Genomic DNA, 24,661 nt, shown 5'->3' on the forward strand with positions numbered 1-24,661 from the left:
TCCGCCTCCCCTTCCAACTCCGCCCTCCCCCACCCCCACTCCACCGTCCCCCTCCCCCTCCCTCTCGCTTGCCGAGAGGAGAGAGAGTGCTGGGTGAAATACACTTTCCTTCCTTAACAAATAAATATACTCGCCTTAAACGCTCATCTGTTTTCTTGACTTCAGGACTTGTGGCCTTGTGGTCATAGCCCAAGAGCATATGGCTACCCTTACACTGTTTCCTTTGGTGAGAGGTTATAATGCACTGTTATACATGTTGCCTGCTCTTGATTTTAGGTCATCCTTAATTTCTCTTTCAGAGGTTGTATATCTTTAAATGCACAGTGGAGGCCAATTTTTTTTTTTTTTTTGCATTTTCAGAATTAGCAGTAACTTATTTGTGTTTCAACTAACTAGGTACTAGGTAGTTAAATAAATTAAAATGTCTCGTGTTGTCACAAAAAAGTATTCCAAGTTGTCATCTTTGGACTTAACCATAAAAGCTCTAAGTGAAGGAGATACGCAGAGTTTTCAGGTTTAAGGATTGGAGCAGATATGACAGGTGCAACCCTGTGAGGAAACTGGGTATCCTTTGAGAGCCCATTTAGCCCTAGAGTCTATAAATATTCACTTTATTTGCAGACACAGGAGATTTCCTGCTAAGTGGTAGCACTTTACTACCGTATGTTCTTCAGTAAGAGGGCTAAAAATGTTTGAAACTGAAAAAGGTAAAGGCAGCTGGCACCTGTTAATTGGCCTTACCAACTTGACTAGTCTCAGCAGAGTTGTGTTATGAGTTGGAATACTTGTGTAATAAGATTGTTGTATTAGATGTATAGGTATATTTTCTGCCTTCATTTTCACACCCGTGGGAGGAAATTCCTATGACTGATAATGTTTTTTTTAAAAAAGATGCTAGTCTGCATATTTTTAGTTGTGCTGGGAGGAGTGTTTTGATAATTCTGTATCTCTTTTGAGTTTTGCTTTATTTTGCTCATTAAGCTAGAATTTTACCTTAGTTCTTTTATTGCCTTGGGTGGTTCTATGCTTGTTTGTGGATTTCTTCCTATGCTAAACGGTGTTAACCCCGTTTTTACTTTTCTCTACCTCTTTGAGGTGGATTTCCCATTGAAATGACTGTTCCTCCCCCCTCCCCTTTGGTCATGTGTCCAAGATCAAAAAGATTATAGTTTGATATACTGTGAATGAGTAGTGGTGAAATAATTATAAACTGTCATGTCCTTTAGGAATCTTTGTTCTCTCTTAAATGCCTGCTTTCTGAAAAAGGTAACTGCTTATTCTACCTTTATTGATTACCAGACAAAGGAACTACTTGTGTATGCTTTTAAGCTCTCTTTTGAATGAACACATTTTGGCTCTACATCTTCAATCAGTCACCTAAACTTTACAGTAAGATGTTTTTGTAAATTGATGTCCTACTGTAGTCATTATGTCATGGCTTCAGTTCTGTAGTGGGAGTAGTTGGATATGGTTTGAAACCATGAGACTACAACCAGGAAGTAATAGAGGCTAGAGTGAGAACAGAAGACTGAGAGCCTTAGGAGTTGTGACCTTGTGTTGCCTTTTCTGCTTACAGATAGATTGAAAAATTGTTAAGTTCTGGGATTTCTAAATATCTGTGCTCAATTCATCATTTCTCTTATCGGAAAGAGCTATTAATGGGTCTTTCCATGTGTTATACCTTACCAATGGAGTTAAGTATAAACAGTTCTTCCTTACTAGGAGTGTGTGATATAAATTGACCACCATGACTTGAATGAGCAAATATATTCAATTATATGCTAGTGACATTATGGAAATCCAGAGGTAAGTATGAATCTAGGGAATTCAGTAGTGTCATGGATAGAGAAGACAGTTTTTGGATCTACCTCTGATTTGTTCTTAGTGTTCACTTTCTTTTCTGAATAAATATTTGAAGTTAACTATAATAAAGAAATGCAGTGGCTTATTGAGATTAATTATACTTCAGCATGATTTTTTGAAATGTAAATGTGTTACTTGAACAAATATTTATAGATTTATGACAGTGATTTTTAAACTTTTTTTCACCCGATTGCTCTAAGGAAGGATTTTATATCTTCCATTAACTTTTCTGAGTTAAGTGTAACCATTCTTCTAATATGGATGAATTATGTTATTTGATATTAAAACATAGAAAAAATTTACACCCATCTCTCAATCTCTTTTTTGGTCACCAACAGGGTACATAATTAGATGTATGTCCTTTTCTTTTTTTCCTACTTCTTAATGCCTTCTATAGGGACTTAATAAGCTGGACAAAAATGGAGAATGGAAATGACTGTGGGTACCTTAGAGTAGTGGGTCTCACAGTTTTTAGTTTTAGGATCACTTTAGATTCTTAAAAGTTATTGAGAACCCTACGAACTTTAAAAAAAAAAAAAATCTATTTATTTATTTATTTATTTACTTTGGCTGCACCAGGTCTTAGTTGTGGCATACGGGATCTTTAGTTGCGGCATGCGTGCGAGTGAGATCTAGTTCCCTGACCAGGGATCCAACCTGGGCCCCCTGCATTGGGAGTGTGGAGTCTTATCCACTGGACCACCAGGGAAGTCCCGAGGACCCTACAAACTTTTATCTACATGTGCTATATCTAGAAATATTGCCTTACTAGTAATTAAGCCAGAAAAATTCAAAATATTTATTAATCCACTTAAAAATAGCAATAATAAATCCATTACTTGGTAACATAACATATTTGATACGAAAAATAGATGTATTTTCCAAAACAAAACAAACTTAGTGAGAAAAGTGGCATTAGTTTTCATTTTTGCAAATCTCTACTATCTGGCTTAGTAGAAGACAGTTGTATTCTTATATCTGCTTCTGTATTCAGTCTATTGTGATGAATTTTTTGAATGAAGAAGTATATGAAGAAAATCTGGATTCACACAGATATGGTGTTGGAAAAAGTAGTATTTTAATAGCCTTTTCAGATAATTACTTCTTTAATACTACTCCAGAACTTGACAAGTAGTTTCTTAAAGGTTGGTTGCAATGTGTTATTTGAAACTATATCAATGACCTTTTCATGCTAACATTAAAATCTATTGGTCTGTCTTGCACTGTGAATGGATTTTTTACTCATATATGATTCTGTGACATCATGCATTGGTCTGTTGGAAAATACTGGTTCACTGAGTTATGCATATCTTCCAGATATTGACACCCTTCATTATATAATATTTTAAAAATTCCCATATGTTAATATCACCATTGATCTCATCAGAGGAATTTTTAAGTGCTGAGAAGCTGTCAATCTCATGGTGACAAATACAAGTTATCCAACATTTTGATTTTTGCTTGAGAGCTCAAATTTTATCATTGGCAACAAATTGACACTTTCCTTGAAGTGAAAGACTCCCTTAATTCATTTTTGAGAAAATGTCTGTCAAATACCCAAGTCTGAATAATCGTAGTCAGTTCTTTAAAATAAATAGTGTTTCATGATAAAAGCAGCTAGTTCAACTTGTAATGCAGCTGCACAAATACTTTTCTCAAGATAACCATCGTTCTTCAGTATGCAGCAGCAGTTATGTGTATTTCCTAATTCATCACACAGAATATTAAGATGTGTTCTCAAGGGTTGAAATTTAATAAAATTAATGACTTTTACTGCTTTATCAAGGACATTCCTAAGTGAAAATGCTTTTTTTTTTTTAATAAACTGTGTGTTGCAGTGAAGAATGCAATGACTGCTAGTACCATTTGGCCCCATTGCCTTGATTCCCATTAAATCACCAGCAATTTTGCCTACCATTGCTTCTACGTTATCAGCGCAAAAGTCAACACAGTGAAAAAGGTAAATCATGTTTTAGTATTATAATAAAAATAGTTTCGACTTGTTGGATCCTCTGAGGTCTTAGGGACCCCCAGGGTCTAGAGAACCACTTTGAGAACTGCTGTTAAACTGGAATGTAAGCTCCTTGAGGGCAAGGATTTTTCTCTCTTGTTCATTGATGTATCCCTTGTACCTGGGCCTGCTGTCATCCTGGAACTTTTTAACCTATCTCAAGTGTTAGACCACTTGTTTTCTGAATCTGGGTCATCTTTGTTCACTCTCTCCTTTTGGTAGAGCACATCCTTCAGTACCTTCCTAAAAAAGGGTGAGTGTGAGGTGTAGTTTTGAGCCTTTGCATATCAGAAAATGTCTTTATTTTGATCTCGTATTAGATCTATGATGGGGCTGAATATAGATTGTAGTTAGAAAATAATTTTCACTTAGAATTTTGAAGGCAAGTCACCATGGTTTGCTATGTTGCTGCTGAGAAGCCCTGTGCCTTTTATTGTGATTCCCCACTTTTTTTTTTTCCACTTTTTTTTTTTTCACACACACACACTGTATTTTATTTTTACAAGAGATAAATACCCATTTTTTTATCTTTAGAAGTTTCTAGGATCTTCTTTGTATTCCTCGTTTCTGAAGTTTTATGAGGTATGTCTGGTATAAGTCTAAATTCATTGTCTCAGGGATTTAGGGCAATTCATGTCTTTCAGTTCTGGAAATTTTAAAAATTATTCTTTGGATATTTTTCTTTATCTCTTTTCTATGCTCTGTTTCTTTCTGGAATGCATATCAATTGGATATTGGACTTCCTGGATTGATCCTCTTTTACCTTCTGTTTTTTATCTTTTTATTTTTTTACTTTTCATGAGTGCTTTGATAGTATCTTCTAAGCCTATTGAATTTCTTAGAAATTATTATTTGTTTAAATTTTAAGCTTTCTCTCCTGTTCTATGGATGTTCCTCCTATTCTTGTTTGCTGGATCATCTTCTCATATATTTCTGAGGATATTAACTGATTTTTTAAAAATTTTCTGGTATGTTCCGGGTTTACTATGAGTTGCTTTTTTTTTTTTTTCTGTTTGGCTTCTGTCTCTTATGATGAAGTCTTTCATCACATGATTGATTTTCTTTTGTTGTATAATTACTAAAAAGTTAACAAAAAAAGTTTGTAGAAAAAAAGTTTACTGTGGGGAATTCCCTGGTGGTCCAGTGGTTAGGACTTCTTGCTCTCACTGCCAGGTGCCTGGGTTCAATCCCTGGTCAGGGAACTAAGATCCCACAAGCTGCATGGCGCAGCCAAAGAAAAAAAAAGAAAAAGTTTACTGTGTTCAAGGTTTGGGCTTGGTTATAATACTTTTATAATACTTAGGTATCTTCTTCCAGGTACTGTTTAGTTTTTGGAGAAAAGAATCCTCTATCTGAATTCTTGGATCCAAGCACACACAGGGCTACAGTATTTACTGTTAGATTGTAGACTTTCACTTAATCCCTTTAACTTTTAGTTGAGCATCTCTCTGCCATCTTTTACTGTGCCCCTGGACCTGGTACTTCACTGTTTCATCATTTTTCCAAAATAAACCACCTCTCCTGCTGGGATTGGGGAATAGTAGTCACTTATCTGGGTTGGATGGCAGAGGGGACCTGGGAGATTACTTCTTTTACAGGCTTTCAACCAATTCCCTTGTTTTTTAGTTCTGTGCCTCATTGTGCCTGCTGTGGTATCTGGTGTCTCGAATTCCTGATCCTTTCTGATTTTTGCTATGTGAATTGGCTTTTCTCCTGTTGGAATTCTCTGCAGTTGCTTGATGTTCAGCTTTCTTAGCTCTAAATCCTGCATCTGTTTTTCATTTGCTAAAAATTTGTTGACATATCTTGTCTACTGTTCCTGTTGTTTTCTCCTCTGATCTCTTTATCCTTGTGCATTTATGCTTTTTTATCTTTTACTCTAATTTTAGTATTTGTTAAACCAGATAATAAATAAAAACTCATCTTAATTTATATGGTTATTTGTGGGTAAAGAAAATTCTTAACTGTTTAAAGGTGAAAACAAGAAAGGAAGAAAGAGACAGGAAATAAGAACAGTTAGATGATCACTATTACTCAATTATGTACAAATTTCTTAATGAAAATACACACACACAGAGATATGTGGTTACATATGATATATAATGGGTATATGGATATAAATATGTAAATGGATATTATATACACACATTTAAATATATATATATATGTACATATATACTATATGTATATGTAGGATTTCCTAATCATAGTATTTTGAAAGCTGGAAAGGATCATGGTGATCTTATATGCAGTGCAGTTTTGTTTTCAGTGAGGAAACTGGCTTAGATATGCTAGTGATTTACTGAACATTTCAAAACCAAGTTTTCCCATTGTTTTGTTGAACTGTGAAATGTTAGAAATGTGAACAACTTTGAGGTTCAGAACTATATTTAAAGTCTAATTCTGCCTCCAGGTAAATAGCTTTAAGTCTTGAATTGAGTTATAATAGTGATTTTTCAACTTGTATTGCATTAGAGTCAGGGAAGGGATGGCTCACCTGGTTCTGAAAGCAAAGTTGTAATTTAATGTATTGCTTTCTTTAGAGTAATGATATTTAACTTGAGTAAATATTAAAGGAAAGTGTGAGATTTTTGTTTATCTGATCCATTAACTATTTATCCTAACTATTACATAAGATGGATCTTGCTTTTATGTGACATTGAAAGATAGCTAATACTTATTTTAGTAAAAAAATAAAATTCTGTATGAGAATCTAACTTAAAAGTAAGACAAGTAAGCTTCTTATCAGCTAAGTTAATGCCTAAATATAAAAACCTTATATTCTATTTCTGTAATTTTTTTCTCTTGTATACTAAATATACAAATATACCATAGCCATATAGAATATAATTAAAAAAGAGAAAATTTACCCAGTTTCCTCACTTAAATATTATCAGTTGTCTTCATTTTTGCTCTTACTTATTTATACATAGTTTCTTAAATTATAGTCTCTGTACATGCAGTTTTAAATAATGCTATAATGAATATTTTCATGAATATATCTTTTAAGAAAAACTTTCCAGATATATTCCTAGAAATAGGATTGCTTTGTCAGAAAAGCAGCAACATTTTTATGACTCTTTATTTAAATTGCTTAATTGCTTTCTGGAAGGATTATATCACCACTTAATATAGATATTAGTAGTGTGAAGAGTTGACTTGACTTCATTTTTGGTACTTTAGTTAACAATGCTTCATCAACTTTGGTACATTATTTAACATTTCCTCCCTCAAATTTCACAAGTGACGTGGTGATGGTGTATTGATTCAGTTTGGTTTTTAACAAAATTTATTTAACTTTTATTTACTTATATTTGGCTGCGTTGGGTCTTCGTTGCTGTGTGCGGGCTTTCTCTCGTTGCAGCAAGTGAGGGCTACTCTGTTGTGGTGCATAGGCTTCTCATTGCGGTGGCTTCTCTTCTTGTGGAGCACGGGCTCTAGGCGCACGGGTTTCAGTAGTTGTGGCTCACAGGCTCAGTAGTTGTGGCTCACAGGCTCTAGAGCGCAGGCTCAGTAGTTGTGGCGCACGGGCTTAGTTGCTCTGTGGCATGAGGGATCTTTCCGGACCGGGCTCAAACCCGTGTCCCCTGCATTGGCAGGCGGATTCTTAACCACTGCACCACCAGGGAAGTCCCAATTTGTACATTGTTGATGGTTAATGAGGTCTTTTTTTCTTTTTTCTTAATATATTTATTTATTTGGTTGTGCCGGTCTTAGTTGTGGGAGGCAGGCTCCTTAGTTGTGGCAGGCGAACTCCTTAGTTGTGGCTCACGGGCTCCTTAGTTGCGGCTCGTGGGCTCCTTAGTTGTGGCTCGCTGGCTCCTTAGTTGTGGCATGCTAATTCTTAGTTGCAGCATGCATGTGGGATCTAGTTCCTGGACCAGGGATTGAACCTGGGCCCCCTGAATTGGTAGCATGGAGTCTTAACCACTGTGGCACCAGGGAAGTCCTCCAATGAGGTCTTATCCATTTAAAATTTTAGAATTTTCAGTTAGAAAAATGTAACTCTAAAAGATAGTAAAATATCTGTTATCTTTAGGGAAATATGAGAATATAGTTAGTTGATCCCTAAACCAAATATCATATAATTAACAATAAATGCAACTTAAATTATAAGGAAATTGTTATAATGAACTGTCCTCAGGGCTGACTCTTTTTGGGAGACATTTGAAAAAATTTAGGACAAGTTTACATTGTTCATAAATTGTAAAAACAGTTAACTGATAGAGCTAGAAGACTGTATTAGAGCTGTTTCTCTTGTCTTGTTAAGAAGACTTGTACATTTAAAATTTTACTTTAAATAAGACATTTTAAATTTTTACATAGTTAAAAAAATTACTGTATTGAATTTCATCCATTGTGCCATTATGTTAGAAATAATTTTCTTTGAATTTAAACCTGTAGAAATGGGACGCCGGTCATCTGATACTGAAGAAGAAAGCAGAAGCAAGAGAAAAAAGAAACACCGTAGACGGTCTTCTTCAAGTAGTTCTTCAGATAGTAGAACATATAGCCGAAGGAAAGGTGGAAGGAAGTCAAGGTCAAAGTCAAGATCTTGGTCCAGAGATCTTCAGCCTCGCTCACATTCTTATGATAGAAGGTGATTTTCATAATTTTACTTATGTAGTAGTGAGAGTAACATTCTTTAGAGTTCGTATGTTTCTGTGCTTTTAATTTTTCTGGGTAAAACACTTTTCTTTTTGTGGTTATATATTTATGAGTCTCAACCCCCAAAGGGTTTTGTTTTGTTTTCCCCCAGGCCCAGCGCATGGGTCTTCATCCTTTGTCTGTCCTTTGTAGACGAGAAGATACAAACTGGTATAGTTCTCATACCATATTAGTATCTGATAATATTTGGGAGGCAAGTAATATCTGATTATATTTTATTTCAGACGAAGGCATCGATCAAGCAGTAGCTCTTCTTATGGCTCTAGAAGAAAACGAAGTCGAAGTCGTTCAAGGGGTCGAGGGAAATCCTATAGAGCTCAGAGATCTAGGTCAAAAAGCAGAACAAGAAGGTATGCCATATCAGATGTTTATTGCTTTGTAACACACTGTCCCCAAATTTAGTGACTAAAAGCAATAATCATTTCTTTTTTCATGATGTACAGTTTTGACTGAGCTTAGCTAGAAGTTCTTCTGCTAGTCTCATCTGGGGTCACTTATGTGGTTCTAGTTATCTGATAGCTTGACTGAAACTGGATGGTCCAGTGTGGTGTCATACAGTATCTGGCATTTGGTGCTGGCTATTGGCTGTTGGCTGGGGGTCCCTTAGTTTCCCTGTGACTTCTCATCCTCCAGTAGGAATGGCTGGGCTTTTTCACATGATAGAGGAAGTATTTCAAGAAGAACAGAAGTTGCAAAATCTCTTAAGGTCTAGCTTCAGAAATAACCCAGTGTGTTATGGAGTGAATGTTTGTGTCCCCCCTAAATTCATATATTGAAGTCCCAACCCCCAGTGAAACTGTAATTGGAGATAGTGTCTTTATGGAGGTAATTAAAGTTAAATAAGGTCAAAAGGGTGAGGTCCTAATCCAATAAGGCTAGTGGCCTTATAAGAAGAGAGGGAGAGATCTTTCTCTCTCTTTGAGCATGCACTCAGAGGAAAGGCCTTGTGAGGACACAGTGAAAAAGTGGCCATCTACAAACCAGGAAGAGCTCTTATCAGGAACCAGTCAGCTGGCATATTGACCTTTGACTTTACAACCTCTGTGAGAAATACGTTTCTGTTGTTTAAGCTGCCCAGTCTATGGTATTTTGTTATAGGAGCCTGAGCAGACGTGATGTCACTCCACCTGCATTTTCTGGCTGTGCTCAAGGGCAAATAATACAGAGCATGGCCTATCTGGAGAGGGTTGTACGTTTTGGATAATGCTAGAAAATATGGTTGAATCGGATGGGGACCATGGTATGGAGGGACTTGATAGAAGCAGGTATTCAGAAGTTATTGAAGGTTTTTGAGAAGAAGAGTGCTAGGATAAAAACAGCATTTTAGGAAGATCAGTTTCTTATCTCTGTTTAGTTTTTCATTCTATTAGGCTCTAGTTGTGGGGGTATATTAGCAGCCTGATTTTATTATCTGGGCATAAAATTCTATAAATCTCTCTGAATCTGAAGTTGGATAATAGCAGTAAAGTCCAAATGTTTAACTTTTGTGGCCTTGTATTATTTGGCCTCAGCCTCCTCTCCTTTGTACACACACAACATACACGCAAGCCATTCTGTGTTACATGCCTTTTGTTCTCCATCTATGTCTCTGAGTTGCTAGCTTTGTTTCTTTGAGCATGCTCTTTCTTCCAGTTTCTTATATTATCTCTACTTTGAGAAGTTTTCCTACCCTTTAGTGTTCAGTTCTATTTAATCTCTAATTTTCTTCTTCCTTAAATCCTTCTTTGATTTTTACCTTTTCACTCTCAAGTCAAATTTAATCCATCCTTTCTCTGACTCACCATCACAGTTGATTCCTGATTTGTAACAGTTACATTATGAACATTGTTTCTGTTATTCTCATATATTGTAAACTCTTGCAGGGCAATCTCTTGGTACCTAATATAATGCCTTGCTTGTAGAAGCTGATTACCAGAAAACAACTTCAGTTGAAAATTTCCTGTCAGTGAGAATAGAAATAATAATCCATGCTTTTGTGTGGTCTTCTGCATTTTGTAGAGTATTTTCATACACACTTTATAAGTCAATGACATTTTGATTAGGAAAATACAAGTCACTCAGTTCTAAGCATCAAGGTTTTAAGATGGGGAATTAAAGGCTTATGTAACCTTTGGAGGGGCTCAGGGAATTAGGGAAGCTGTTATTGATCATTTTAGCCTAAGCGTGGAAGCTGCTTCTTTTCTTAGAAGTCACTGGAAATCTTAAGAACTCTGGGTTTGTAGCACCAAAGTGTGTGGTTCTCAAGAAACTACTTACCAGGAAGCTGCTTCTCTACCCAAGTATCTACCTATTACTTCCTACAGAGGGGAATCTGCAGACGTTAATTTCTTCTCTTTTGCAGTGCAAGGAAGACTTTAAAAGGAATGGCAGTGGACATCTAGTCAGCAACAAATTATCCAGCACACATGCATTTTACTAAATGTTTTGAGTTTTGTAACTGGCAGGCTGTCACGCAGGGTAATACCTTCATTTTGTATATGAGGAAGCAAGTTCAGAGGTTTATTCAAAACAGCAACTTCTCAGAATCTTGCATCGACACTTCTGCATTTAACTGCAATAACTAAATAATCTGGAGACACTGAAAAGTCCTACATTTTGAGAAAATACTTTATCCATGTTTTATACACAACATTATTTTGTTAATGTATTTTAGGAATTTATTCTTCAAAATGTTTAAACTAAATGAGTTTCTAGGTTAATCTTGGTTTAAGAAGAAAATTGAACAACTCATTCTTTGAACAGTTTAGTTAACTAAGACTTTAATTTAAATAAAGAAGTTGTAAGTACATTCGTTCCTTAATATGTACAGGGGATTGATTCCAGAACCTGCTGCAGGTACCAAAATCTGAGGATTCTCAGGTCCCATGGTTGGCCTTCTGTATCCACGGTTCCGCATCTACATATCCAACCAACTGTGGATCGTGTAGTGTTATAGTATTTTCTTTAAAGTATTTATTTATTTATTTATTTATTTTTGGCTGTGTTGGGTCTTCGTTGTTGTGCGTGGTCTTTCTCTAGTTGCGGAGAGCGGGGGCTACTCTTCATGCGGTTCGCGGGCTTCTTGTTGCTGTGGCTTCTCTTGTTGCAGAGCACAGGCTCTAGGCGCATGGGCTTCAGTAGTTGTGGCTTGCACGCTCAGTAGTTGTTGCTTGCACGCTCTAGAGTGCAGGCTCAATAGTTGTGGTGCATGGGCTTATTTGCTCCATGGCATGTGGATCTTCCCGGACCAGTGCTCGAACCAATGTCCCCTGCATTGGCAGGCGGATTCTTAACACTGCACCACCAGGGACGTCCCTTTGTTTTAGTTTTTATTTTACATTGGAGTATAGTTTTTTTTTTTTATTTTTTTGTTTTTTAATTTTATTTTTGGCTGCATTGGGTCTTCATTGTTCCAAGCGGGCTTTCTCTAATTGTGGTGAGCGGGGGATACTCTTCATTGCTGTGTGCGGGCTTCTCATTGTGGTGGCTTTTGTTGCAGAGCATGGGCTCTAGGCGTGTGGGCTTCACTAGTTGTATCATGTGGGCTCAGTAGTTGTGGCTCACGGGCTGTAGAGCGCAGGCTCAGTAGTTGTAGCGCACAGGCTTAGTTGCTCCATGGCATGTGGGATATTCCTGGACCAGGGCTCGAACCCGTGTCCCCTGCATTGGCAGGTGGATTCTTAACCACTGCTCCACCAGGGAAGCCCTTGGAGTATAGTTGATGGACAATGTTGTGTTAGTTTCAGGTGTACAGCAAAGTGATTCAGTTATACGTATACATGTATGTATTCTTTCTCAAATTCTTTTCCCATTTAGGTTGTTATATAATATCAAGCAGAGTTTCCTGTGCTATACAGTAGGTCCTTGTTGGTTATCCATTATATATTTTTTTTATTTTTATTATTTTTAAAAATAAATAAATTAATTAATTTATGGCTGTGTTGTGTCTTCGTTTCTGTGCGAGGGCTTTCTCTAGTTGCGGCAAGTGGGGGCCACTCTTCATTGCGGTGCGTGGGCCTCTCATTATCGCGGCCTCTCTTGTTGCGGAGCACAGGCTCCAGACGCGCAGGCTCAGTAACCGTGGCTCACAGGCCTAATTGCTCCATGGCATGTGGGATCTTCCGAGACCAGGGCTTGAACCTGTGTCCCCTGCATTGGCAGGCAGATTCTCAACCACTGCGCCACCAGGGAAGCCCGGTTATCCATTTTAAATATAGCAGTGTGTACGTGTCAATCCCAAACTTCCTAACTATCCCTTCCCCCCACCTTTTCCCTGGTAACCATAAGTTCAGTACTGCAGTATTTTTTGAAAAAAAATCCACGTATAAATGGACCCTCACAGTTCAAACCCATGTTGTTCAAGGGTTAACTGTAGTGAGTTTTTCAAAGAAAAAGTACTATGTGATTCTAAATTTACAGGTACGTTGTTAATGATCTCTGTGCTTTTTAATAGAAAAGAGTGATTTCAGTCATGCAAAGTCAAATACTTTCACATAACTTTGTTGTTACATGTCTAAAAAACAAGACGAAGCATGTTTTGAGGGGTGGCAGAAGGAGGGAAATCAAATGTGTGAAGTTGCTGCAAGTTCCGTGGATAACTTATAGAGTAATTTGATGATTATGCTTTTTAGTATAGTTTTTATATTCTTCTTGAAGTACTCAAGTTGTGACATGTATCTTGTCACTTCCTTTTAAAACAGTAGGAAACCGACTATTATTCACAGTATATTTACTTATTTCCTCAATTCTAGGATACACAGAAAGTAGTTACAAAATTGCTGATATGTACCACTTTGAAAAGCAAACTTATAGAGTCAGATATTTTTTTTGGTTCTTTTTATCTTTACTCTGGGGTATTTGGTTCTCCTCTCCACTTTATTATGGTTAGTTTCTTTGAAGAGTTAGGTTCATTTGTTTCTGTTTATATTTCATTTTAAGTTTTTTTATCCCCTAAGTTTTTAAATTGTATTTACTTTTTGGTCCCCCCCGCCTTTATTTTAGTATGTGAAACATTAACATGGTTCCAAAAGACAGCACTATAAAAGGTGTGCATGGAGAAGTATCATGCCCCTTTATACCGTCTATCCTGTTCCTAACCACCTCCTAGAACTAATCCTATTAGTTTGTGTTTTAGCTTTCCTCCATTTCTTTTTAAACAAAGTAGTGGTTTTATATATGGCATACTATAGATACTCTTTGCACTTTGCTTTTTCTATTTACTAATATATCTTGGAAATCACTATATCAATTAATAGTACTCTTACTCATTTTTTATAGCTGCTTATTGTACTTCATTGTGTGGATGTATCATGATTTGTTTAGCCAGTTTCCTAGGTATGGACCTTAAAGACAGTGCCAAAATTTTACAGTTACTAAAAAGCTGTCATGAATAACCTGGTGCTTGAGTATTTTTGTATTGTTGGAGGTGTACCTTCAGGGGAAATTCCTAGAAGTGGGATTGCTGAATCAAAAGGTAAATAAGTTTGTAATTTTGTTGGAAATTGCTGAATTCCTCTCAGTAATTTAAGAGAGTTCTGTTTCCTCATAGTCTTACTGACAGAATGTCATTTTAATTTTTTATTTGATTTTATTTTTTAATTGAAATTTATTTATTTTTTACTAATTATGGTTAGTTTTATTTTAATTGAAGTATAATTGACTTACAATATTATATTAGTTTCAAGTGTAAAACATAGTGATATTTTTATGTGTTATATCATTTTATACATTTTATACAAAATGATCACCACAGTAAGTCTAGGTCTGTCACTGTACAAAGTTATCACAATATTATTGATTATATTTCTTATGCTGTACTGTTATAGTCCCTTGACTTATTTTGTAACTGGAAGTTTGTTCCTCTTAATCTCCCTCACCTATTTCACTCATTCCCTGCAACCTCCTCCCGCTAGCAACCATCAGAAGGTTGGTTGTGTGTGAATCTGTTTCTGTTTTGTTATGTCTGTTCATTTGTTTTGTTTTTTAGATTTCACATATAAGTGAAATCGTATGGAATTTGTCTTTTTCGGTCTGACTTATTTCACTTAGCATAATACCCTTTAGGTCCGGGTTGTCACAAATGGCAAGATTTCATTCTTTTTTATGGCTGAGGAATAGTCCATTGTATATATGTATAATATCTTTATTCATTCATTTATCCATGGACACTTAGGTTGCTTCCATGTTGGCTATTGTAAATAATGCTGCAGTGGACAAGGGGGTGCATATATGTTTTCAAATTATTGTTTTTGTTTTCTTGGAAAAATACCCAAAAGTGGTATTGCTGGATTGTATGGTAGTTCTATTTTTAATTTTTTTGAGGAACCTCTATACCGTTTCCTGTAGTGCCTGTATCAATTTACATTCCCACCAACAGTGCACAAAGGTTCCCTTTTCTCTACATCTTTGCCAACACTTGTTATTTGTTGTCTTTTTGATAATAGCCATTCTGACAGGTGTGAGGTGATATCTCATTGTTGTTCTAATTTGCATTTTCCTCATGATTAGTGATATTGAACATCTTTTCATGTGTCTGTTGGTCATCTGTATGTTTTCTTTGGAAAAATGTCTATTCAGCTCTTCAGCTCATTTTATAATCAGTTGTTTGTTTTTTTGATGTTGAGTTGTATGAGTTCATTGTATATTTTCGATATTAACCCATTATCAGATATATCATTTGCAAATATCTTCTGCCATTCAGTAGGCTGCCTTTTGGTTTTGTCGATAGTTTCCTTCACTGTGCAAAACCTTTTTGGTTTGATGTAGTCCCATTTGTTTATTTTTGCTTTTGTTTCCCTTGCTTAAGGAGACGTGTCCAAAAAATATTGCTAAGACCAATGTCAGAGAGCATACTGCCTTTTTCTTCTAAACGTTTTATGTTTTCAAATCTTAAATTTAAGTCTTTAATCCATTTTGAGTGTATGTTTGTGTATGGTGTGAAAAAGTAGTCCAGTTTGATTCTTTTGCATGTAATTTTCCAGTTTTCCTAGCACCATTTATTGAAGAGGTTGTCTTTTTCCTATTGTATGTTCTTACCTTCTTTGTTGTAGATTAATTACCCATGTTAAGTGTGGGTTCATTTCTGGGCTATGTATTCTGTTCCATTGAGCTATGTGTCTGTTTTTGTGCTAGTACCATACTGTTTTGGTTACTTTTGCTTTGTAGTACAGTTTGAAAGCAGGGAGCGTAATACCTTCATCTTTGTTCTTCTTTCTCAAAATTATTTTGGCTCTTTGGGTTCTTTTGTGTTTCCATACAAATTTTAGAATTATTTGTTCTAGTTGTGTGAAAAATGTCATGTGTATTTTGATAAGGATTGCATTGTATGTCTTCTTTTGAAAACTCTTTGTCCAGATCTTCTGTCCCTTTTTTAATTGGATTGTTTGTTTTTTGCTATTGAGTTATATGAGTTTTTTTTTTCTTTTTTTCCCACTCTTTTTTTTTTTAATTGAAGTATAGTTGATTTACAATGCTGTGCCAATCTCTGCTGTACAGCAGAGTGACTCAGTTATACACATATAGACATGCTTTTTTTAATATTCTTTTCCATTACGGTTTATCACAGGATATTGAGTATAGTTTCCTGTGCTATACATTAGGACCTTGTTGTTTATCTACTCTAAATGTAATAGTTTGCCTCTACCAACCCCAAACTCCCAATCCATTCCTCTCCCTCCCCCCCTCCCCTTTGGCAATCACAAGTCTGTTCTCTATGAGTCTGCTTCTGTTTTGCAGATAGGTTCATTTGTGCCATATTCTAGATTCCACATATACATGATATCATACAGTATTTGTCTTTCTCTTTCTGACTTACTTCACTTAGCATGATAATCTCTAGTTGCATCCATGTTGCTGCAAATGGCATTATTTCATTCTTTTTTATGGCTGAGTAGTATTCCACTGTATATATGTACCACATCTTCTTTATCCATTCATCTGTTGATGGACATTTAGGTAGTTTCCATGTCTTGGCTATTGTGAACAGTGCTGCTATGAACATAGGGGTACATGTGTCTTTTTGAATTGTAGTTTTGTCTGGGTATATTCCCAGGAGTTGGATTGCTGAATCATATGGTAATTCTATTTTTAGTTTTCTGAGGAACCTCCACACTGTTTTCCATAGTGGCTGTACCAACTTACATTCCCACCAGCAGTGTAGGAGGGTTAGCTTTTCTCCACACCCTCTTCAATATTTGTTATTTGTAGACTTTTTAATGATGGCCATTCTGACTGGTGTGAGGTGGTACCTCACTGCAGCTTTGATTTGCATTTCTCTAATAATGAGTGATGTTGAGCATCTTTTCATGTGCCTACTGGCCATCTGTATGTCTTCTTTGGAGAAATGTCTATTAATATTAAATGCCCATTTTTTGATTGAGTTGTTTGTTTTGTTGTTGTATGAGCTGTTTGTATACTTTGGAGATTAAGCCCATGTCTATCGCATCATTTGCAGATATTTTCTCCCATTCAGTAGGTTGTCTTTTCATTTTGTTTTGTTTTTTTTTCTTTAATGGTCTCCTTTGCTGTGCAGAAGCTTGTAAGTTTGATTAAGTTCCATTTGTTTATTTCTATTGCCTTAGGAGACTGCCCTAAGAAAACATTGGTATGATTTATGTCAAAGAATGTTTTGCCCGTGCTCTTTTCTAGGAGTTTTATGGTATCATGTCTTGTGCTTAAGTCTTTAAGCCATTTTGAGTTTGTTTTTTTTTTTGTGCATGGTGTGAGGGTGTGTTCTAACTTCATTGATTTACATGCAGCTGTCCAACTTTCCCAGCACCACTTGCTGAAGAGACTGTCTTTTTCCCATTTTATATTCTTGCCTCTGTTGTCGAAGATTAATTGACTGTAGGTGTGTGGGTTTATTTCTGGACTCTCTATTCTGTTCCATTGATCTGTATGCCTGTTTTTGTACCAGTACCATACTGCTTTGATTACTGTAGCTTTGTACTATTGTAAAAATATGGAGCACTTCACGAATTTGCATGTCATCCTTGTGCAGAGGCCATGCTAGTCTTCTCTGTATCATTCCAGTTTTAGTATATGTGCTGCTGAAGCAAGCACTGTATGAGTTTCTTATATACAGTTGACCCTTGAACGACACCGGTTTGAACTGCAAGGATCCACTTATATGTCAGTTTTTTCCAATACATATGAACTGCAGTACTACACTATTGAGTTTGGTTGAATCCATGGATGTGTATCTGGGGATGTGGAGGGTTGAAAGTTATATGAGGATTTTTGACTGTGGCAGGGAGGGAGGAGTTGATACCCCAACCCCTGAGTTCTTCAAGAGTCATCTGTATTTTGGATATTAACTTGTTATTAGATATGTGATTTACACATATCTTCTCCCATTCAGTACATTGCCTTTTCATTTTATTGATAGTTTCCTTTGCTGTGCAGAAACCTTTTCGTTTAATGTAGCCATATTTGTTGATTTTTGCTTTTGTTGTCTATTCCCAAAAATCATTGCCAAGACTTATGTCAAGGATATTTTCCCCTATGTTTTATTCTAGGAGTTTTGTGGTTTCAGGTCTTATGTTTAAGTCTTAAATCAATTTTGAGTTCATTTTTGTGTATGGTGTAAGATAGTGGCCCAGTTTCATTCTTTTACACATGACTATCCAGCTTTCTCAACACCATTTATTGAAGAGAGTATTCTTTCCTCACTGTATAGTCTTGACTTCTTTGATGTAAATTAATTGATGATATGCACATGGGTTTATTTCTGAGCTCTCTAATCTGTTCCATTGATCTATGTGTCTGTTTTTATGCTGAAACCATATTGTTTTGAATGCTTTGTAATGTAGATTGAAATCAGGAAGCATGATTCCTCTAGCTTTTTCTTTTTTCTCAAGACTGTTTTGGCTATTTGGTGTCTTTTGTGGTCCATACAAATTTTAGGATTGTTTGTTCTAATTCTGTGAAAATGCCATTGGAATTTTGATAGAGATTGCATTGAATATGTATATTATTTTTGGTAATATGGATTATGTTAATTTTATACCCTGATGCCTTACTCAATTCTGTTATTGCTTGAGTTAGTTTTAGCATTGATTCTCTAGGGTTTATCAGATACACTATCATGTTGTCTGCAAATAGAAATAGTTTTACTTCTTTTCCAATTTTTATTCTTCCGTTTGCTTTCTCTTATCTAATTGCATTGGCTTTTACTTCCAGTAAAATATTGAATACCAGTGGAGGTGATATACATCCTTGTCTTTTTCCTGATTTTAGTGTAAAAACTCCTAGTGTTTCCTTATGAAGAAATATACTGGCTCTGGGGCTAAAGTATATATATTTTGTCATGTTAAGAGAGGATCTATCACTTTGTTTTTGTTTTTTTCCAGGAATGGATATTGAATTTTGTTGAAGGCTTTTTCATCATCTGTGGATAGAATCAAGTTTTGTTTTGTTTTTTTCCCTTAGCTCTATTAAGGAACTAATCTTGCTTTTCTGGAATAAATCTCAATTGGTCTTGGTGTAGTGTTTTCTTGATGTGGGATTCTGTTCACTGATTTTTAAGTTTAGTACTTTTATAGTCATATGTGATGTTGGGTTTTTTTTTTACATCGTGTTTATCAGTTATTCTCTTATCATTATTCTTGCTTCATACAAAGATTTGGTAAGTTTTCCTTCATTTTTAATGCTCTGGAACTATTTGTGGAGCATTGGGATTGTCTGGTATTCAGAGTTTTGGTAGATTTGTGAAACCATCTGGGCCTGGTGCTTTTTTTGTTGAATGGTGCATTGATAACTTTATTTCTTCAACAGAAATAGGTCAATTTAAACTTTATATTTCTCATAGGTTTCATTTTGGTAAACTATTTTTCTAGTATATTACCTATTTAATCTATATTTTGAAATTTATTTGCCTAGATGTCTGGAAAGTAGTTTCTTATGATTTAAACTTTTTTTTCTTCTGTTTCAATGCTTATTTTCCTCTTGTCATTTATTATGTTGTTTATCTATGCTTTCTCCTTTGCTTTATTAAGTTGGCTGGTTGATTATTTTGTTAATTTAAAAGAAATCATTTTGACTTATTACTTAGATCTTTTTCTCCATTTTCTACCTTATTAATTTCTGCTTTTATCCTTATTTTCTGCTTTGTGCTTTCTTTGGGTTACTTTGTTATTCTTTTTCAAGTGTTTGGAGCTGCTAATTTATTTATATTTGTATTTCATTTCTATTGATAAGAGTGTTTAAGTGTATGGATGTTCTTTTAATCACTGCTTCAAATATATCCCGTAGATTTTTTTCAACATATTTTTATAAGAAATTTCAAGCATACAGCAAAATTGAATTTTACAGTGAAGACCCATATATCCACCGCCTAGATATTACCATTAACATTTTATTTATCACATATCCATTTGTCTATTTCTCTCACTATCCATTAATTTATCCTAATTTTTTGATGCATTTCCAGTTTCAGGCATCAGTAGGCTTTCCCCTTAAATACTTCAGCATACTTATGAGTAAGTAGAGTTCAGTACTCCTTTATAAATTTTTTTCTTTAAAAAAAATTTATTTATTTATTTTTGGCTGCGTTGGGTCTTTGTTGCCGTGTGCGGGCTTTTCTGTAGTTGCGGCGAGCAGGGGCTACTCATTGTTGCAGTGCGCAGACTTCTCATTGTGGTGGCTTCTCTTGTTGCAGAGCACAGGCTCTAGGTGCACAGGCTTCAGTAGTTGTGGCTTGCGGGCTCTAGAGCGCAGGCTCAGTAGTTGTGGCACATGGGCTTAGTTGCTCCACAGAATGTGGGATCTTCCCAGACCAGGGATCAAACCTGTGTCTCCTGCATTGGCAGGTGGATTCTTAACCACTGTGCCACCAGGGAAGTCCCTAAATTTTTCCTTTTGAAAACAAAACTTTGACATTTTCTTTGATGCAAAATTTATATACATTGAAATGCACAAATTCTAAGCATACACTTGCTGTGTTTTGATGCATGTATATACCTTCCAAAATATATTACTATTACCCCAGAAAGTTCCCTTATAATTTTTGACAAATTAATTCCTGCTTGCATTCTCCTTAGAGGTAACCACTGTTTTGACTTTTTTCTACAGTAGATTAGTTTTCATGAGTGTTAAAAATTTTTATTCAGCATGATACGTTTGAGATTCATTCATGTTGCTGTGTATGTCAGTAGTTCATTTCTTTTTATTGTTGAATAGTATTCTATTGTATGGCTATGTTACATTTTTTTCTAGAATTTTATGTATATATAATCACATAGTAGTGATATTTTACATAGTAGTGATATTTTACAAGGGGCTTCTTACAGTAAGCATAATGCTTTGATGTATGTATCATTACTTCATTCCTGTTTATTGCTAGTAGTGAACTACCACAGTTTATCTATTTTCTTGTTACGGACTCCTGGGCTATTTCTGGCTTGGGCTATTATGAATAAAGCTACTACAAACATTTCTTTTACAAGTCTTTTTTGTGGATATCTATATTCATTTCTCTTAAGTGAAAATCTAGTAATGGAACTTCTGAGTCATAGTGTAGGTGTCTATTTTAGTTTTTTTTTAAAAATTAATTAATTAATTAATTAATTTATTTTTGGCTGTGTTGGGTCTTCATTTCTGTGTGAGGGCTTTCTCTAGTTGTGGCAAGCGGGGGCCACTCTTCATCTCAGTGCGCGGGCCTCTCACTGTCATGGCCTCTCTTGTTGTGGAGCACAGGCTCCAGATGCACAGGCTCAGTAGTTGTGGCTCACTGGCCTAGTTGCTCCATGGCATGTGGGATCTTCCCAGACCAGGGATTGAACCCGTGGCCCCTGCATTGGCAGGCAGATTCTCAACCACTGCGCCACCAGGGAAGCCCCGTTTTAGTTTTATAAGAAAAAAATAGCTTTCCAAATGATTTTCTATGGCTGTATCGTTTTATATTCCCACCAAAAATGTTTATGAGTTCCACTTACTTACAAACTCACCCACATTTGGTGTGTTAGTCTTATTAATTTTAGCCAAAGTGGGGGGCTTGTAGTGCCATTTCATGGTTTTAATTTGCATTTATAATTTTAGCTTTTTTGTTTATATCTGTGGTACATTCAAATGATTTTTTTAATTGTAAAAAACACATAAATTATAATTTTAAACAAATTTTCAAGGTACATTTTAGTATTGTTATCTATATGCACACTGTTGTACAGAAGATTTCTAGAACTCTTTCATCTTCTGTGACAGAAACTCTAAACCCTTGGAACAACAACTCCCAGTTTCCCCCTCCTCCCCTGTCTTGGCAATCACCATTCTACTTTGTTTCTATGAGTTTGATTGCATCAGACAACTCATATATAAGTGGGATCTTGCAGTGTTTGTCTTTTTTTATTTTCTTATTTCACTTAGCATAATGTCCCAAGTTTCATCTATGTTATAACACAGGACAGGATTTCCATCTTTTTCAAGGCTGAATAATATTCCATTCTATGTATATACCACATTTTCTTTATGTGTTTATCCATTGATGGACACTTAGATTGTTTCCACATCTTGGATATAGTGAATAATGCTGCAGTGCAGATGGGTGTGCAAATATTTCTTCAATATCCTGCTTTCAGTTCTTTTTGGTTATATATTCAGAAGTGGGATTGCTGAATCCCTATGGTAGTTCTATTTTTAATTTTTTGAGGAACCTCCATACTGTTTCCATAGCTGCTTGCACTATTTTACAATCTAACCAACAGTGCACAAGGGTTCCAATTTCTTCACATACTTGCCAACACTTAATTTTTCTTTTTTTTTGGTAGTCACCATCCTAACAGGTATAATGTGGTATCTTTGTTTTTGATTTGCATTTTGCTGTTGATTTAGTAATGTTGAGAATCTTTTCATATTCCTGTCAGCCATTTACACATCTTCTTTGGAGAAATGTTTGAGTTTTTTTAACCAATTTTTAATCTGGTTATTTGTTTTTTTGTTTATGAGTTATAAAGATTTTAAAATATATTCTGTATATGAACCCCTTACCTGAGCTATGGTTTGCAGATATTTTCTACTATTTGATAGATTGTCTTTTCACTCTGTTGATTGTTTCCTGTACAGAAGTTTTAAGGTTTGATGTAGTCCCATTTATCTAATTTTTCTTTTAAACCTGTGCTTTTGGTGTCATATGCAAGCAATAATTGACCATTTCAATGTCACAATGCTTTTACCCTTTCTTCTAGGAGTTTTATAGTTTTAGGTATCATGCTTAGCTCTTTAATCCATTTGAATTAATATTTATATATGGTGTTAAAAGGGTCCACCTTCATTCTTTTGCATGTGAATACACAGTTTTCCCAACAGTTGTTGAAAAGGCTGTCATTTCTCCATTGTGTAGTCTTGTCACCATTGTCGAAGATCATTTTACCATATACACAAGGGTTATTTTTGGGCTCTCTTTTCTGTTCTGTTCGTCTATATGTCTGTCTGTATGCATATATCGTACTTTGATTACTGTAGCTTTGTAATATATTTTGAAATCAGGAAGTATGAGGCCTCCAGTCTTGTTCCTTCTCAAGATTGTTTTGGCTACGTGGGTCCTTTGAGATTCCATATCAATTTTAGAGGTTTTTTTTTTTTCCTGTTTCTGCAAAAAATATCTTTTGGGTTTTGATAGGAATTGCTTTGAATCTGTAGATAGCTTTGTAGTATGGACTGCTGTGAAAGTTTAACAATATTAAGACTTCTGTTTCCTTGGTTAAGTTTATTCCTAAATTTTTTTTTTTAATGTTATTGTAAGTGGGATTGTTTTCTTAATTTCCTTTTCAGATTGTTCATTGTTAGTATATAGAAATGCAAATTATTTTTCACTGTTGATTCTCAATTTATTAGTTCTAACATTGTGTGTCTGTGTGTAATCTTAGGATTTTCTACATATAAGATCATGTCATCTGTAAACAGAGATATTTTTCCAATTTGGATGCTGTTTATTTCTTTTTCATGCCTAATTGCTCTGGCTAAGAATTCTGGTACTGTGTTGAGTAGAAGTGGTGAGTGTGGGAATCCTTGTCTTGTTCCTGAATTTAGAGGAAAAACTTTCAGTTTTTCACTGTTGGGTATGATGTTATCCCTGGGTCTTTTATATATGACCTTTCTTATGTTGGGGTACTTTTCTTCTATTACTAATTTGTTGACTGTTTTTATCATGAAAAGGTGTTGAACTTTATGAAATGATTTTTTTCTACATCAACTGAGATGATCATGTGTTTTGGTTTTTTAAAATATTTATTTGGCCATGTCAGGTCTTAGTTATGGCACGCAGGATCTTCTGTTGTGGCGTGTGGGCTTCTCTCTAGTTGTGGTCTGCAGGCTCCAGGGCGCGCAGGCTCAATAGTTGCGGTGCGCGGCCTCTCTAGCTGTGGCACGTGGGCTCCAGAGCGCACGAACTCAGTAGTTGCGGTGTGCAGGATCTCTAGTTGTGGCCTATGGGCTCTAGAGCGTGTGGGCTTAGTTGCCCTGAGGCATGTGGAATCTTAGTTCCCTGACCAGGGATCAAACCCACGTTGCCTGCATTGGGAGGCGGATTCTTAACCACTGGACCACCAGGGAAGTCCCAATCATGTCTTTTTTTTTTTTTTTTTTTTTTAAATTAATTTATTTATTTTATTTATGGCTGTGTTGGGACTTCGTTTCTCTGCGAGGGCTTTCTCTAGTTGTGGCAAGTGGGGGCCACTCTTCATCACGGTGCGCGGGCCTCTCACTATCGCGGCCTCTCTTGTTGCGGAGCACAGGCTCCAGACGCGCAGGCTCAGTAATTGTGGCTCACGGGCCCAGTTGCTCTGCGGCATGTGGGATCTTCCCAGACCAGGGCTCGAACCCCTGTCCCCTGCATCGGCAGGCAGATTCTCAACCACTGCGCCACCAGGGAAGCCCCATGTCTTTTTTTTGTTCTCCAAAAATATGTGGTATATTACATTTATTGATTTTTGTATATTTAATGTTCTTTTCATTCAAGGGATAAATCCCATTTGGTTATGCTGTATAAGTGTTTTAATGTGCTGCTGAATTTGGTTTGGTAGTGTTTTGTTGATCTTTTTGTACCAGTGTTACTCATGGATATTCATATGTAGTTTTATTTTCTTGTGGTATGTTTGTATGTCTTCGGTATCAGGGTAATAATGATGGCTTATAACATGAGTTTGGAAG

At 35.9% G+C, this 24,661-nt stretch overlaps 1 protein-coding gene and 1 non-coding gene across 4 annotated transcripts in view; one reads left to right on the forward strand and one right to left on the reverse strand.

Moving 5' to 3' along the window:
- The window catches only part of RSRC1 (arginine and serine rich coiled-coil 1), a 428,398-nt gene that overhangs the window by 678 nt on the left and 403,059 nt on the right, over positions 1-24,661 (forward strand). For 2 of the 3 annotated variants that reach the window (XM_007164842.3, XM_057545927.1), the window contains exons 2-3: positions 8,279-8,474; positions 8,767-8,892. In XM_007164842.3, the coding sequence (XP_007164904.1) occupies positions 8,281-8,474; positions 8,767-8,892 (320 nt within the window). In that variant the 5' untranslated portion in view covers positions 8,279-8,280. Of the gene's footprint in view, positions 1-3,701; positions 3,824-8,278; positions 8,475-8,766; positions 8,893-24,661 lie in introns of all 3 variants that reach the window. The other variant, XM_057545926.1, reaches the window with a different exon arrangement.
- On the reverse strand, positions 17,475-17,581 carry LOC114236706 (U6 spliceosomal RNA). The gene has a single exon (XR_003622569.1). It is a non-coding gene; the product is annotated as a U6 spliceosomal RNA (small nuclear RNA).

This window comes from Balaenoptera acutorostrata, chromosome 4 (assembly GCF_949987535.1).
Source record: "Balaenoptera acutorostrata chromosome 4, mBalAcu1.1, whole genome shotgun sequence".
Lineage (NCBI taxonomy): Eukaryota > Metazoa > Chordata > Mammalia > Artiodactyla > Balaenopteridae > Balaenoptera > Balaenoptera acutorostrata.